At 54.0% G+C, this 17,001-nt stretch overlaps 2 protein-coding genes across 2 annotated transcripts; one reads left to right on the top strand and one right to left on the bottom strand.

Annotated features, from left to right (window-relative positions):
• Window positions 1-2,483: 2,483 nt before the first annotated feature.
• Window positions 2,484-3,786, bottom strand: LOC133242157 (melanoma-associated antigen 10-like). Its single transcript, XM_061408222.1, is given in 2 exon segments — window positions 2,484-3,440; window positions 3,443-3,786. Coding segments are annotated over 2 exon segments (792 nt in total). The 5' UTR covers window position 3,786; the 3' UTR covers window positions 2,484-2,991.
• Window positions 3,787-13,268: 9,482 nt separating this feature from the next.
• LOC133242516 (melanoma-associated antigen 10-like) lies at window positions 13,269-15,539 on the top strand. Its single transcript, XM_061408698.1, has 3 exons — window positions 13,269-13,502; window positions 14,073-14,134; window positions 14,209-15,539. Exon 3 carries the CDS (start codon window positions 14,268-14,270, stop codon window positions 15,054-15,056), a length of 789 nt encoding a protein of 262 aa, XP_061264682.1. The 5' UTR covers window positions 13,269-13,502; window positions 14,073-14,134; window positions 14,209-14,267; the 3' UTR covers window positions 15,057-15,539.
• The last annotated feature ends 1,462 nt before the right edge of the window (window positions 15,540-17,001 follow it).

The following is a 17,001-nucleotide window of genomic DNA, read 5'->3' as shown; positions in this document are numbered from 1 at the left end:
ATCTCTAGAGGCTTGCTGCTTCCACCTCTATGGGGCGGCTGACCCTCTTTGCAGCCTGCACTCCTGGGACCTGGTTACTTTCCAAATCCTCATTGGAGTCTGGGGCCTCTTGCACCTAGGAGAGCATCCAGGATACCAACCCTGCCATCTGCTAGAGCCTGTCCTCTGCTCAAACAGCCTGACTAGCTCCTAGCTGGCTCTGTGGATGGCTCATAAGATACCCCTCTGTCTCTCACACTCAGGCTCAAAAGCTAGGACCTCACAGTCACATTCACAAGACCCCGAGTTTCCTCCAACACGTGGGATTCCACAAGGAATGGTCTAATACACCTCAGGATCATAGACATGTGCCCTGCACTTCTATGGCAATGAATACTACTGACCCACCACAAGGAGATCACCCAGACACTGTGTCAGGTCCTGTTGGCTCCACCTGAAGCACTGTGGAAGGGGATGCTGCCCTGGGACTTCCAGATAAAGATACACACATGAGGTCATCAGGACCAGGGCCTAAGCGGCTCTGAGTGGGGGGCAGGCAGGACAAATCCCAAGCCCAGGTTCTGGGGAAGGGGGGTGCTGTGGGCAGCAGAAGTGGGTGGCCTCGGGCTGGACCTCACAAGGAGGATGCCCCCAACCCCAACAGGGAACTTTGGCAGCTGGCTGCTGCCCTCCTGATGGAGACTGAGCACAGCCCCAAGGGGGCTGACAGTGTGGTTCAGGGGGGGCAGCAGGGGTGTGACTGTGGGTGTGGTGGGAGGAATTCCTGCAGCCAGCTCCCTGTGGGGCAGCCTCTCTCAAAGGTCAGAGGTGCAGGACTTTAGTCTCTGGGAGAGGAACCACACTCGGAGTGGTTTGTGTCTGTGTGTTGCCCTAGCTTGAGGATTAACCCCTGGGTGCCTATGTTCCTTCAACACAAATGGTCCTGACAAAAATACTTCTGCTTAAAATTCATTGGCCATGGTTCATCACATGACCCTTCCTAAGTGAAGAGGCCTGGCAAGGTCGTGTCCCCATGTGTGCAGGGAGAGAGGAAGACAAAGGTGACTGAGCACCTGACATCTCTTCAATCCCACACTTCCAAGCAAATGCTCAACAAAGAACAGTGGTTAGAATTTATGACGACAAAATCTCCTTTGTTTGGGGGAGGAGAGTCTGAGCAGGTCACATGGGTCTTGAAATTCTCCACCTTTTCCAAGTGTCCACTGACTATCTGGCAGGTGCCACATATGTGAGCAGAATCACATCTCCTGTTCCCATTGTTTCTGGCACTCAGCACGGAAAGCTGCCCCTTCAGCCCCCTGCACCCATCTGCACCCCCTACCACAGTGACCTCACCACCTCATTAGGCCTGGAAGTCGCTCCTGCCTTTTGATGCCAGGCACAGCCTTAACCTGTAAATCCTCTGCTGCCTCCACACTTCTCAACCTGCCTGAACCCAGGGACGCTGGCAGATGTTACATCTTTACTGGCGCGTACTTATTTCTAGTGTTATTCAGATCCAGAGTCTGTCCCTCTCTCCACAGGAAACTGTTTTGTTTTCAAGACACCTCAGAAAATCGGCAGGTCAATAGGAAACAGAATAGAAAACCAGTCAAAATTGCTGCTCTGAGTGTTTTCCTCTTGGAGGATATATTATTCAATTTGGGCATTGTGTGTGTTTGGGGGTGGGGAGCAGTGTCTTTCCCAGCTGTGAAACTTATTCCCAGGATTCCAGACACCCAGCATGTCCTGTCCACATTTGCAGCTTCTCCTCACACATTTCTTCCCACTGAAATCTAGACCATGCTCACAAGTGGCTGAAATACAGTCCAGATGACCAAATAAATTGTCATTTCAGTATACTTGGTAATCAGCTTTCCCAGGGCAGAGAGATTGGCTAGCCAAGGGAATACAGGGAAATACTTCAAAGAGCAAGATTCGCATTTCTTCAGGATTTGTAGCAGATGGGGGTGGTAGAAAACACCTCCTTTGCCCCTGTGGTCAACAGCAACGCTTCAGGAGCCAGGAAGGACCCCTTCCTTCCTGCCTCAGAAAGAGATTTCTCTGGGCTTTATCCAAGATGCAAAAGGACACCTCACAGCAATGATCCATTTCAGACTTTCCCATCAACCTCATGGCACACTGCCTGTAAGTCTGAGGGCTGCCACCAACCAGCCTCATCACAATCACCTCCCACAGAAGGAACCCAGTTTCTCAAAGCCCCAAACCACCCTGGCTCAGGCACTGACACTTGAGTGCTCCTCCTGGAGCCCCACCACCCCTTCCGGTGTTGCCTTGTTCCGTGGGACTAGGGGACATCTCTCCACCTTCCTTGTGTGACTGCGGCTCTGAGACCATTGCTCGAGGTGGGGGTGTCCTGCTTCTCCTAGTGTCCCCACTGCTAACATGGCCTTTCATGGAGCAGAAGCTCCATAAAGGTCTTCGGAATAAATGAGCCAGTGAGCAGGGGGCTCAGATGAACTGTCTGCTACTTCCTTAAATAACCCAGGCAAATCCAAATAAACAGAGATAATTTAGTTTTTGAGAATGATACACAAGAAGGACAGAAGCATGAATTCACTATGATTACTTTTATCATCTAATTCTTCCCCCATCAATACGACTGCTCAGTAAGTTCACATTTCCAAAACAGTCCTAATTCCAATTCCACTGTATCCTGTTCAGGACCACAAAACAAGATGGAAGAGTTCCCAACTGCTTTTACAAAATAGCAAAACTCTTGTTCTTGAACTGGGTAAGCACAAACACATTGTGATCAACTTCATTCACAAAGCTGAGACACTGAACTTTATTTAGCCTTCCATTACAACAATTCAAGTTTGACAATTTTCTAAAGGAAACAGAGATGAATCTGCCTGTCATCATAAAGAACAGGAACCCAAAGACGCTACACAATGGCTCCCCCAACTGGCCCAGGCCCTCAGTTCTGAGAAGGCTGAATGCTCCCTCTTCAATCGCAAAGGGAAGGATTACCCTGGCTGCCGCTCTGGCTCAGGCCTCCTTGTCCTTCTCCTTTACAGCCTCTGTAGACTGGAGTGGGAAGGCCCTCCAAGCCCTTTGTCTGACCCTGAGCACAAATGCCATGACTTGCTGTTTGCTGGTCTCCGCATAGGCCCGGGGACCCCACAGGAACTCGTAGTGAGCAGGGTCACTGTCAGGCACCTGCCGGTACTCCAGGTACCCCTCCCGCACCCACACTTGGGTCAGCAGCTCCCTGGGCTCCCCAAAGATGGAGTGCTCCCTCCCAACACACACCCCCATCCTGCTGAGTGCTCCCCAGACCACTTCCTCAGGGGCGGGGTCTCCATTCCTCATGATCAGGCTGAGGACCAGCACCAGGAGACCAGTCTTGGGCAGGCCCCGCCCATTGCTCTGCATTGCATCACAGGTGAGGCCCAGGGCAGGGATCATACCATAGGTGTCCTTCCTGGGGTATACCCCCTCACCTCCACACCAAAGACCAGCTGCAGGCACTCCAAGGCTAGTCTGAAGACCACCGGGAAGTGCTCCTGGTTGTCCTTGAGGACCTTCTTCAGCATTTCTGCCTGGGAGGTCAGCTCCTTGGCTCGATACTTGAGGAGCAGGAAGTTCATCAGGTTAGTTATCATCTCCTTCAGAGCTTGCAGGGGCAAGGCCTCCCCAGGGGCTGAGGAGGACACTGTGGAAGAGGAGGCCGAGGGGGATGCAGCCTTCCCCACCTCAGCCCCCAAGAGCTGCACCTCCACCGGGCCCTGGGCCTCGCCTGGGTCTTGAAGGTCTTCTTTGAGTTTGCTCAGCTCACTCATCTCCACCAAGAGCACGATGCCTGTGATCAAACCCCAGACAGGCGTGAGACAGGGGGACAGATGGGGACCACGGGGCTTAGGGGAGGAGGGGGTGGGAATGGCCTGGGCTGAGAACCCCACTGCCCCTGTGGTCAGTGCACAGAGGCCAGACGGGACATGAGGAGCAGCTGAGGACCAAGCATCTCCCCAGCCCAGAACCCACGGGAGGCCTTGGGCGGTCTGATACAGGCCACTTACAGGTCTCCCCTTGAGGGTTCACTCAGACCTCACAGGGGCACTCATCCTGGGCGGCCAGTCCCTTGGCTACCTGAAGGAAGAAGTGAAGTGGCTCCCCAGGGTGCAGTCAGCACAGCCTGAGATTTCTGGCACTGACAAAGCAGGGCGATTAGGGCCTTCTGGGGTCTCCTCTGTTCTGGGATAGGGAACCCCACTCAGGAAACCCTCCTCACCTTCACTCCTGGTACTGCCTGGACCTCCTCTGCTCTCTGACCTCAGGACACGGGCCTCAGACTTCCGCCCCAGCCTCCTGGTTCCTGGAGCTCCTGTGAGAGAAATGATCGGGACACCTTGTGGGTAGAGTGTGGCACAGCCCTGGGCCTTTTGTGCTTGGAGGAGTGGATTCTGTGAGGTCTCCCCAGTTGTGGCGTGGGAGGTCCCCTCAGGGCTCCCTTGTGGTTCTCCCCTTTCCCTTGGCACGGCCTGGACCTTCCCCTTTGGGGGCCTGTAGGGTAACTCAGAACAAGACCCGAGTCTGTACAGAAAGTGCTGAGGGGCCCCACATTTGGCCACACCTGCTCAGGGCCTCCCGGGGGTTCTAGGCTGGGGAGATGCTTGGTCCTCAGCTGCTCCTCATGTCCCGCCTGGCCTCCAAGAACTGACCACGGGGCAGGCATCTGCTCAGTCCGGGCAGTCCAGCCTCTGCCAACCTGAAGCCTCCACCCTCCACCCGAAAACCTCACATCCTGAGGTCCCTAAGCCAGACAGAGGTCAAGAAACTGCTCACCCCACTCTGGGCCCTCCAAAACCCTCTTGCAATGGTCAAGATCCCTCCCCGTTGGGGTCTAACAGCCTCAGTCCATCCTCACATGGAGCCTGGACTCCAGGCAGCACCCAGGGCTGTCCCATCTGCCATTTTGAGACCTCGCCACTTTCACAAGGCCTCCAGTCTCTCTGAGACCCTATTGTTAGGAAGTCAGACAGGCCAAGTGTGCTCTCCCCGCAGTCTCCCAGGGCCAACTACAGGGGCAGGGATTTGTGGGGTTCTGTCGGTCCTCACTCAGGGTCCCCCCAGTCCTCCTGCAGGTACCTCACCTTGCCTCCGCACAGAACCTGGATTCTCACCTCTCCGCAACTGAAGCCCCACCCCTTATTCCAAGACCCCAGTCTCTTGAGGACCCGGATGTCAGGAGGTCAGCGCATGCCTGTTGCGCTCATCCTGACCCAACGGTTGCCCTGGACTGACAACAGAGATGGGCTTCTCTGAGGTCTCCTCTGATTGGGGACCAGGGTCCTCTAGTCCCTCCTCAGGGTCCTCAATTTGACACCCCGCAGGACCTGGGAATCGGCCCCCCTGAGGCCCTGCCCCATATGCGAGGTCCCCAGTCTGAGACCCAGATGTCAGGAAGTGCGACCCTGCATGTTGGGCTCATCCTACCCCAGGGTCTCCAAGGGCCAATAGCAGCTACAGGTTTCTTTGAGGTCTCCTCTGACTGGGGTCCAGGATCCTCTCAGTCGTCCCTGAGGGTCTTCATCTTGAAACCCTGGAGGAGCTGGACTTCTTCCCTCTGCTTACCTGAGGCTACATCCCTTTTCCCAGGTCCCCAGTTTCTCTGAGACCCAGATGTCAGGAAATGCAGCATGTGCTCATACACCGTCTGTGCTCCCTGAGCCTTGATGTGAGGGTCCCGCCTCTGTTCAACACAAAGGGCATCCCCGGATCTGCCAGGGCTCAAGATGAGGTCCTTGAGGGAGGATATAAGGAACCCCACAGATCCCTGACCCTGCTGTCAGCCCTGGGCCGCCCTGGTGGTAAGATGAGCACTTGGCAGCCTGTTCTGACTTCGCATCTGTGTATCAGAGACATTAGGCAACTGTTAGAAGGGGCAGGGCCTCAGATGGGCAGAGGGAAAGATCTTAGTTCTTTTGAGAGTCAAGGTAAGGACTCTGAGGAAGGACTGAGCGGACCTTGGGCCCAAGAGCAGGGTGGCCTCTGGGAGGACATAGGGCGGATGAGCACATGCTGTATTTCCTGACATTCGGGTCTCAGAGAGACTGGGGTACTGTTGGAGGGAGTGAAAATCTTGACATTCCGGGTCTCAGAGAGACTGAGGTCCTGGTATAAGGGCTGGGGCCTTAGTAGGGGACAGGAGAGAATCCGAAGTCCTACCTGGAGACAAGGTGAGGTCCTGAGGGAGGACTGAGGGGACCCCAAGGGAGGACTGACAGAAGCCCACAGATCCCCGCCCCTGTTGTCCGCGCTGGGAGCCCCTGGGGTGAGAAAGCACACTAGGCCTGTCCTGACTTCCTGACATCAAGGTCTATGAGAGACTGGGGACCTGGTGTGAGGAGCAGTGGCTCAGGTGGGGAGAGGACAAAGCCCAGGTGAGTTGGCTCTTCCCATCAGGTGGCCAAAGTATTGGAGCCTCAGCTTTAGCATCAGTCCTTCCAATGGATATTCAGGGTTGATTTCCTTTAGGGTTGACTGGCTTGATCTCCTTGCTGTCCAAGGGGCTCTCAAGAGTCTTCTCCAGTGCTACAGTAGTACTATTTTATACATAGTAGTGTGCATCTGTTAATCCCAAACTCCTAATTTATCCCTTTCCCTGCTTTTCCCCTTTGGTAACCATAATTTTGTTTTCAGTCTTTCTGATTTGTAAATAATTTCATTTGCATCACCTTTTTAGATTGCACCTATAAGTCTTACCATAGAATATTTGTCTTTCTCTTTCTGACTTATTTCACTTAATATGATACTCTCTAGGTCCATCCTCAGAGAAGGCAATGGCAACCCACTCCAGTACTCTTGCCTGGAAAATCCCATGGGCACAGGAGCCCGGTAGGCTGCAGTCCATGGGGTCATGAAGTCAGACATGACTGAGCCATTTCAGTTTCACTTTTCACTTTCATGCATTGGAGAAGGAAATGGCAACCCACTCCAGTGTTCTTGCCTGGAGAATCCTGGGGATGGGGGAGCCTGGTGGGCTGCCGTCTCTGGGGTTGCACAGAGTCGGACACGACTGAAGAGACTTAGCAGCAGCAGCAGGTCCATTCATGTTGCCACAAACGGTATTACTTCGTTATTTTTCATGGCTGAGTAGTATTCCTGTGTTGTGTGTGTGTGTGTGTGTCTGTGTGTGTGTGTGTGTCTGTGTCTGTGTCTGTGTGTGGGTGTATACCACATCTTCTTTATACAGTCATCTGTCAATGGACATTTAGGTTGCTTCCATATCTTGTCTGTTGTAAATAATGCTACAATGAATGTTGGTGTGCATGTATCTTTTCACATTAGAGTTCCTGTCTATCTAGGTATATATTCAGGAATGGGATTGCTGGATCATATGGTAGTTCGTTTTGTAGTTGTTTAAGGAACCTCCATACTGTTCTTCATATTGAGTGTACCAACTTACATTTCCACCAACAGTGTACGAGGGTTCCCTTTTCTCTGCTCCCTCTCCAACATTTATTCTTCATAGGATTTTTGATGATGACCATTCTGACCAGTATAAGGTGATACTTCATTGGAGTTTTGATTTGCATTTGTCTAATAATTAAGAATGTTGAGCATCTTTTCATGTGCCTGTTGGCATTCTGTGTCATCTTTAGAGAAAGGGTCTTCTTTGGAGAAAAGTTTTCATGTCAGGGTCACACAGGCTGGGTGGCTCAAACTACAAACCATGTTGGTTCAGGAGGCCAGCAGCCAATGTGGAGGTGTCAACTGACATTGGCTTTTGTGAGGGCTGTGGAGAGAGTCTGTCCCATCTCTCCCCTCTCACTTCCGGGGCATTGCTGGCCATGGTGGGTGTGCCTGGGCTTGGGCTTCCTCTTCACCTGGAGTTGTCTTGTGTGCCTGTCTGTCTCTAAATGTGTCATTTGTATGGGGACAGCCATTCTGTTAGAGGAGGGTCCATCCTAATGAACTCACTGGACTTCCATCAGCTCTGTGAAGACCTTTCCTTTGTCTGTAAGGTCACGCGGAGGTACTTGGGATTGAGGCTCCAGCACCTGAACTTGAGGGGACACAATGTGACTCCTCACACCCTACAAACACTCTGAGGTAGGAACACACTGGAATGTTCCAAGGATGGAAGGATGGCCTTCATAGCTATTGTGGGTGAATCCAGGGGCAAGGAGAGCAGGCTGCCAGGGTAGGAGGCAGATCATGTGGGACCTCGTGGGCCTGTGAGAACTGTGGCTCTGCTGTGCTTGGGGAAGAGAAGGCCCAGGATGCCCTATGCTGGGTGCCTCTGAGACTACGTCCCCATCCTCATAGTCTCGTGGAAACGGAAGCTCCCTGCTAGAGGTGCTGAGAATCTACTGAGGTTCAGGCCAGCGGCTCTGCTCCCCTGCCATCACCCCACTCCAGTAAACAGGGACGCCCTTCCAGGTACAAGGAAAGAAGTGAGGAAGGAGGTGCATGTGATCAAGTCCCCTGCAGTAATGGGCTATCTCTCTATCCCTGGCACCTCCTCAGCCATGGAAAGATGTGAGAGTAACATAGTGGGTTATTTGAGGTTTGAATTCTGTAATCCCTGCATGGTGCCATTCCAGGCCTTAGCAGTGACACAGAGTGCACCCGTCCCAGTAGTTCCTGCTCTCCTTCGTTCTTTCTCTAGGCTCTAGGTGGGGGCTGGGGCATCTGCTGACAGTGGAGGCAGTGGTGTGGGAAGGGCTGCAAGGAACGTGGTTCCCAAAGGCATGGGGAAGACACCTGGCAGGGCCGTCCAGGGCCAAGGCCAGATTGGTTTGCACGGATCTGTGCTCAGCAGGCCTGGGCTAAGATGGGGATTCTGCAGAGCATGGGCAGGGATGGGGCCAGGGAGTTGAGGGGTGGGGTGGGGGCAGTGTTTGGGCCGGGGAAGCCAAGCCCAGGACTGTGTCTGTCTGTGCTGAAAGAGGACCACAGCCCTGCCACTGGGCTGTGAAGCCTAGGGGCTTGCCCTCCTGCCTCACTGCTCCCAGGGTTTAAGGGCCCTCTGTCTTGGAACTCACCACATGCCTCTCTCCCACTGCCCCGCCCTCCTTCTTGACCTCCCCACAGACTGCATGTGATGGATGGGTCCTCTGGGTTGCCAACCCCTGTCAACGGACAGTGTGGAGATGGATGGAAGGAGCCAGCCCTCTGTGACCCATCCCCTCCCCCATATTCTGTATTAGCAGGCTTGGAGGATGCTCGGACATGTGGAGCTGATGTCTGGCCCAGGGCTGTGAGCTTGGAGGCTGCTGTGTCAGGCTCCTGGCCTTTGTGGTTCTGTGTTTCCACACCCACGTGAGGTCCTGGGAGCCCTGGGAGATGAAGTTCGGCTGTCTGTCCTTCCGACAGCCTTACGGTGTCAAGACCGTGGAGATGTGGTGGTGGCCCGTGCTATGTGGACCCAGCACTCTACCCTGGCTGTCCACATTGGGCACTGGGACTGGGAGGATGTGGACTGGCAAGAGCTGCTAGAGCAGAGGCTGGGGATGAGCCCTGTCCAGATCCAGGCCTTGCTGCGAGATAGGGAAAAGTTCGGCCACGGAGTGATCGCTGGCAAGTGACACCCTGCCCCGCGCTGCCCACATGGCCCCTGGTGCTGCCCTGGATCTCAGCCAGCTTGTGGTCATTTGTTTTCTGTTGAACCGGTTGGTAGGGGGAGGAGGGGTGGGGCTGAGGTTTCTTCAGAGGGGCAGCGAGGGTCCCTGGGCTTGGAAATGGTGGCCCGAGGTGTCTGACCCCCACTCTGGGCCTCAGTCCCCATTTGTGCTCTGAAAGGCAGAGGCATATCCGGGTCTGCCTGTGGCACTTGCCTCTGTGTGTGTGTGGGGGGGGTGGGGGGAGGGTGTGCCCAGCAGAGACCATAAGAGGTAGAACAGCACCCAGTCTGGGTTCCCCAGCCCTAATGCCTGCAGCCGGGCCTGAGCAAGTCCCCTGACTCCACAGGAGTGAGGCCCCACAGCAACTCCTGTCTGCTGGTGAATCGCTTGGGGACCTGATGTCTGTAGGCTCCCCGCTGGTGCCCCCCTGTTCTGTCCCTGAAGCCTGCAGTGGGCAGACTGAGAGGTGCCCATGGCCTGGTGGGTTCATGGAGCACCAGGCCTCTCCCTTTCATTTCACTCCCTCCCTTGCTTGGCCTTACCCCGAGTTCCCTTTGCTGAGGTGAACCCGCCTGAAATGCTCAGCCAGAGGACCCAGTTCACTCTGGGTCTCTTCTGTGATGCAGTCTTAGTCTCTAGCAGGCATGACTTTGAATCGCCTTGTTCTCCTTCTGTGTCCTGTCTTTGCACACAGGTCTCGTGGATGGGGGTCACTTTGCTGTGCCCAGAAAACCTAGGTTGTGATGAGGTGGAGGAGCTGGAGAATCAAGCCATGCTGCCCGACCTGCAATGGAAGTGCCTGACTGCGCTCGCCGACCCTCGCTGGCTGCTACAGCCCGTCCTGGGGAGGGCCAGGAAGGACATCTTCCAGGTGGACATCCCAAGCACCTGAGCCACTTTGGTCAGGAGGCCTCTCCAGACTGGGCTCTCGAGAGGAAGGTGACCGAGAGACCAGCTCATGGTGACACCATCTGGTCGCCACCATGCCCTGGACATGCTGGTCTGGTTCGGTCTGAATCCGCCCCACCCTGCAGTGAGCTGCCCACTTGGTGCAGGGCTGGGGGCCAGGACTCTGGGCTCAGCAAGAGTCTCCAGGACTGTACCTTTACAAAAAGATGTCACCACTCGTTTTGGCCCTGCTGGGTCTTTGTGCTTGAGAGAAATGTGTTGTTAAGAAACCGGTTAGTGCTTTCCCCTCTCTGTTCTGGTCCAAATTCCCCGATATTGGAACAGTGTCCAGGGGACCGATGGGGGAATGCCGGGGGTGAGGCTGCGTGTCAGCAGCTGGCTAGGCCTCCAGCACATGGAGAGGCCCGCAGGCCCAGAAACCAGCCGTGGTTTGTCCTTGCAGGTGACCCTTGCCCTACTGTAAAGTGTCCCTTGGCTCACAAAGCATGTGTGTTGGACACAGTGCCTGGCTGCTCCATATCCAAAGTTAGGCTCCTAAATACAGCTGTGGGGGCAGAGCAACAAGGGCTGGTGTTCACCTTGTGGAAACTTGTACTTGTGTTTGGATTTGAAGTCATGTTTTTGCAAGGCCCTTGGTGAGTGGGGTGACCCTGCTTTCCAGCAGGCCTCTTGCGGTTGCCCCTGGATCAGGGTCTGGAGAGGCTCAGCTGCTGATCAGAAACTTGTGGCATCATCAGCGGACCCAGGAGGAGCCCATTCTGCTTCAGGGTGCATGACTCATGGAAGGTGACACCCCCATGGTCAGGAGCCAGACCGGGTCTTCTGCTGTGTGGCAGGCAAGGAGCAGGGACCAGCCCATCTTGGGCTGGCCTCAGCGCATGGCTCCGGAGCCACACTCTTGGCCGAATGTGTGAAATGCTACTGCTTCAGATGAAAAGGTACCATGGGGACTGGACTGAGGCCTGCCTGGGGCGTGGGCTTCCAGCCTCATCGGGCTCACCCAGTGCCATGTGTGAGTAGCATGGACAGACAGAAAGAACACAGACTTGCAGTTCTCATTCAATACTTTATTTATTCCCATGGAGTTTTGCTGTACTTTATTAGAGCTAGAAATACATATTTTTATTACAAGAGAGTGCTTTTGAGTGTCACTAGGGACCTGGCGGCTCAGGGATTGGGATTGTCCTTAAACTGCTTACAGAGGGCACACTTGTAAACTGAGGAATCCTCCTGCTCATCCACCTCAGGGGCCTCATTTGGGGCCACAACTGAAATGACAACCATCACAATGGAATAATAGATGTACATAGTCATCACCAAACCATAACCTGGGTACTCTGTGGGGCTCTAGGGCAGTTCCCCTGCGCCATCCCTTCCTGCAGTAGCTGGGGTACAGACGTGGCATTGCTGGACATGCCCTCTCCACTGGGCCCACCCTGCTCGCTAGGGAGATGGTTTGCCCTGGCCCCCTCAGCTACACTGCTCATAGACCAAAGGCCACAGAACACAAATGAGCACCAGCCAAGCGTTCTGTGAGCTGTTTGGATTCCTTTCTGGGCCTTCTTGTCAGCCTCTTGGGTGGACTCATTGTGATGGAATTTAGGAGTCTGGTCACCACAGCTTGCTTCTTTCTCTTTGGGGTCGCTGTTGCGCTGGTGGAGGGCTAAGCACTTATTCTGGGGTCACCTTTCCTCCAGATGTCCTGCAGGAGGAGAGGTGTCTCTCTGAAACTTGGAGTTCCGATAGATCTGAAAGGAAATGAATCACTTTAGCCACTGTGTGGGAGAATAGCAATTCCTCACTGCCCTCCTCCCCACCACGTCTTGACCTTGCCTAAATATGGAGATAAAGTCTCTTCATTCCTGGCAGCTTATGAGGCCTTAGTGAGTGTGCTCCCTAGAGGTCCCTCAGGGTCAGCCTTCCTTGAAGTGTTACTGGCTCTCCCTGATTTCAAGTGGGCCCTCAGGGTCTGGAGTCACCCCTATGGACCCTTTGTAAGGGGGTTGGTGGAACATGACAGGTCCTGCTTTCTCCTCTTTCCTTAACCACCCTCTCACGAGAAAAAGTTCTCCTGGGAAATGAAACCAGTCCAGCACTCAGCTTGTCTAGTCTAGTCTCCCCAGAAGGGCTTTCTACATTACCATCATCCTCTTCTTCCCCACAGAGTGACCCGAAGGTCAGATTTTCCTGAACCCATCCAGGTTCAGTTCGCAGATGAAAGTCTTGATGCTGTCTGTCTTGAAGATCCTGTCTGCGCCCCTGCACTGCAGGACCTCTGTCTGGAAGAGATCTGCTTTGATGACCACCATGTCTCCCTCGTCATTCCAGTGCAGAGGTGACGGCCGCATCCTCCACCATCACCCAGAGCTTCTAGGGAAGGACAGCCTGAGGACGGCATTGTTCTCATCCTCGTTGGCCGTTTCTGGGTTTGGGCCCTGTGGTGGCAGGTTGTCTTGGGCTCTCGGGTTGGTCACCCTTCTTCTCCAAAGCCACCCCTGAGAATCCACGTTTGGATCCAGGGAGGAATCATGGCGGTCCCCTGCTGTGGGCTCCCCATCAGTTGATGGGGCCAGTGGGGCTGCAAGCGCCTCGTGGGAAGCCAGTCTACCTCAGGAGCATTCTCTACCCAAGCAGTGAATGCTCAGGGCAGAAGGGCCTCAGACCAGGGTCTCAGTTTCCAATATTGTCTGGAGATTCTAGAATCTGGGTCGTGGGCCAGGCAGCCAATTAAGTAGTCCCTTCCTTACTTGTTTCGTGATGTCACAGAGGTCATGTGGAGAGGCAGCTCTGGCCCAGTGTAGGGGAGGGGAAAGGGGATGGAGATGGGATCCATAGCTTGTCTCTTATCTGAAAGTACAGAAAAGTATGTTTCAGGTTGCCTGTAAAGGCTCCCATCTGCTGCCAGGTGCTTGCTTCAGGGGGCCAGGCCTTGGATGGGTTGACACACCTGCCCCTGGCTCCACTCCCCTCCATACCAACCGGCAGGCCTGTGGTTGGCTTCTGCTGAAAGGCCAGGCCCTGGTGAGTCCTGGTTCAGCTACCACTGAGAGAGACCGCAGGGGTCAGATGGGCCCCTAATGACTGTCCCTTCCATAAGATGGGGTCCATAGCAGGCTGATTGGCCTAGCCTGATTTGGTGGTTCTATCCCTTCACCCCCTGTACCCGGCCTTGCCCCTCTTCTGGCTTTGGTCTCTTGCAGCTGGTGCTGCCGATGGTAGGTCCTACTCAGATGACCCCAAAGTAAAGTCCCGATGGGACTACCTACCCCAGATCTGGGGGGACCTCACAGAGTCAACCCCTCATACCAGCACTGAAGGCCGAGGTCTGTGCCACAGTCTACCCCGGGGTGCCCCCTCCATTTGTCTCACGGGGGCTCCAGGAACCAGGAGGCAAAAGTGGAGGTCTGAGGTCTGTGTTCTGAGGTCACAGGAGTGCCAAGGTGAGGTGGGTGTCCTGAGTGTGCACAGGGGCTCCCCATCCCAGAACAGAGAGGACCTCAAAAGGCCCTAATCCCCCCACCTTGTCAGGCCCAGAACCTCAGGCTGTACTGGCTGCAGCCTGAGCCGGAATTTCTCTTTCTCGTTTGACAGGGGACTGACCACCAAGGAGGAGCGCCCCTGTAACGCCCAAGAGCAGCCCTCAAGGAAGACCAGTAAGTGGACTCAGTCAAAGCCACCCATGGAGCATCTCAAAACTGAGACCATTTACACTCTCTCTCTTTCCCAGGTCAGTGGTCTCCATTTGCCCCCTGCCACAGCCACACTGGGCACAAGACCCCAGTCATCATGCCTGTGGTCCCGACGAATGAGCTCTGCACTTCTGAGGAAGACCTTCAGGGCCAAATCCAGGCCGAGGGCCCAGTGGAGGCGCAGCTCCTGGGGGCTGAGGCGGAGGATGCCTCAACCCCTCTGGCCTCCTTCCCTCCAGTCTCATTTTCCTCTGCCGCTGGAGATGCGGAGATCTTGCTCAAGCAGGCTCTGAATGGGATGACGACTCAGCTACTGGAGTTCCTGCTCCTCAAGTATGGCACCAAGGAGCCGATTTTCCAGGCTGAAATGCTGAATACAGTCCTCAGGGATAACCAGGCCCACTTCCCAGTGGTCTTCCGTAAAGCCACACAGTGCCTGCGGCTGGCCTTTGGCCTGGATATGAAAGAGGTGGACCACAGAGAGCACATCTATGTCATGGTCCCCGTCCTGGGCCTCACCCTCAATGAGATGCAGACGGATGAGCAGAGCATACCAAAGGCTGGCCTCCTGGTGACGGTCCTGAGCCTGATTCTCCTAGCAGGGGACCGGGTCAGTGAGGAGAACATCTGGGGAGCACTCAGCAGGATGGGGGTATTTGCTGGGATAAAGCACTGCATCTATGGGGAGCCCAAGGAGCTGCTGACCCAGGTGTGGGTGCGGGCGGGGTACCTGCAGTACCGGCAGGTGCGTTACAGCCACCCTGCTCGTTACGAGTTCCTGTGGGGTCCCCGGGCCTATGCAGAGACCAGCAAGAAGAAAGTCAAGGACTATCTGCACAGGGTCAATGGAAGGGGTCCCAGGTTCTTCCCACCCCGGTGGGCATAGGTGTGAGGGAGGAGGAAGAGGGGCCCTGAGCCAGAACAGCAGCCAGGCTCCTTTCAGGCCCACATCCAGCAGCTTGTCCTGGGGGTAGGAAGGGAGGCTGATGCTTCCCTCTGTGTTTGAAGAGGGAGCATTCAGCCTTCTCAGTCGTGACGGCTGGGAGAGTTGGGGGAACTGTTGTGTAGCATCTTTGGCTTCCTGTTCTCTACAGTAACATGGAGATCCACTTCTGTTTCCTTTAGAAATTTTTCAAATGTTATTCCTTTTAAAAGAAGGCCTAACGAGCTTCAGTGTCCAATTATGTTAGTAGCGTTGATCACAGTGTGTTTGTGCTCACCAGTTCAAGAACACGAGTTTTGCTGTTTTGTAAAAGTGATTGTGAACTCTTTATTTTATTTTGTGATCCAGAACAAGATTACATGGACTTGGAATATAACTATTTTGGAAATATGATATTACTTAGTAAGAATTAGGAAATAAAATGTATTTGAGGTGAGTTCCTCTGTACTTCTTGTCTGTCATTTTATACAGCTAAACTATCTCTGTTCAACTGGATTTTTTCAAGTAATTTTTTAAGAAAGCACAAAAAGCCTGATCCGACTTAATAAGTGCCCCGCTCTGGCTCACTTATTCCACAAACCTTCATGGAACTTGTCCTCTCTGGAAGGCCCTGTGTTCGCAGTGGGGACACTAGAAGCAGGACACCCCAACACCTAGAGTGATGATCCAAGAGCTGCAGTCACATGAGGAAGGTGGAGAAACGTCCCCTAATTCCACAGAAGACGGCAACTCGGTGCATGGCAGTGAGGTCCAGGAGGAGCACTTGAGTGTTGATACTTAAGGGCGGTTTGGGGATTTGGGAAGTTGGGTTCATCCTGTGAGAGCTGATGGTAATGAACCTGGGTGGTGGCAGCAGCCAGAGTTATACACAGTGTTTTATGGGTGAGAAGAAAATCTGAAATGGGACATACACATTAGAAGATCGTCTTCTGTCCTAGATAAAATTCCTGGGGCAGGAAGGGATGTTACACTGTGGTCAGAAACAGTTAGACACCTGTTTATGCTGCTTGATCTAGGTACACCAAAAATTTGCAAAATGGGGAGTGGTGAGTGGACTTTGGTTTGCTGCACAATCTACTCAGTCTTGGAGAATATAGTTGAAGACGTCCTGTTAAGCACCCACAAACTTTTGATAGGCTTTTAATGGAGTGTCTTCTTTGAAACTGGTGGCTGTGCACTTAACCTAATGGATGAGCTTATCCAGGTGGTCAGGCCCTAAAGCCATAGATGAGGATGGGTTATGGAAACCACAGTGGCAAAATCTGCACTGAACTTGAATTCACACACCTCAGCATTCTCCTTGGAGGTGAAAAGTGTGACACTGTGTGTATCCTAGCTAGATTTTATGAATAAAACTCCCACTGCCCTTGTTCTCTCACTGTTGCTTGCCTGATACCTGCCCTCATGAAGCTCATGGCTGTCGGGGACCCTAAGGGCACCTTGCAGGTGCTCAGGCAAGTCCCATCGTGTGGAGGCAGCCGGCCTCCCAGGGGAGACTGTGTCTGGCATCAGGAGGCAGGGGCACATCCTCAGCTCACTGAGACTGTGGGCAGCATCACTGCAGAGGGAAGGGCAGAAAGAGCACTGGAGGGAGCTGGGGGGACCCCTCCCTGACGTTCACAAGAGCCTTGGAAACTAAATCAGATCTTGCATTTGAAAGTGGCAACACAGAGTAGTGACTAGAAACAGTTGGAGAGATTCAAGTCACGTTTGGCTTTCTCAAAAACTCCTCAACACATGAAGGGAATCGTCTTCATCGCAGGCTACACCTACTGGCTGCTGTCTGTTGAGCACCGAGCACACTGCAGGGCAGGCGAGAGACTCCAGGTCCTTGTTCACGTCTCTTCTCCCTCTGCTTCCTGGAAGCTGCCTGCAGGGAACATGGGAT

This window comes from Bos javanicus, chromosome X (assembly GCF_032452875.1).
Source record: "Bos javanicus breed banteng chromosome X, ARS-OSU_banteng_1.0, whole genome shotgun sequence".
In the NCBI taxonomy this organism is placed as follows: Eukaryota; Metazoa; Chordata; class Mammalia; order Artiodactyla; family Bovidae; genus Bos; species Bos javanicus.
This window is presented reverse-complemented; position numbering and strand designations above follow the sequence as displayed.

Coding starts and splice junctions, on each gene's coding strand:
- LOC133242516 (XM_061408698.1), top strand. CDS start 14,268: ATGCCTGTGGTCCCGACGAATGAGCTCTGCACTTCTGAGGAAGACCTT.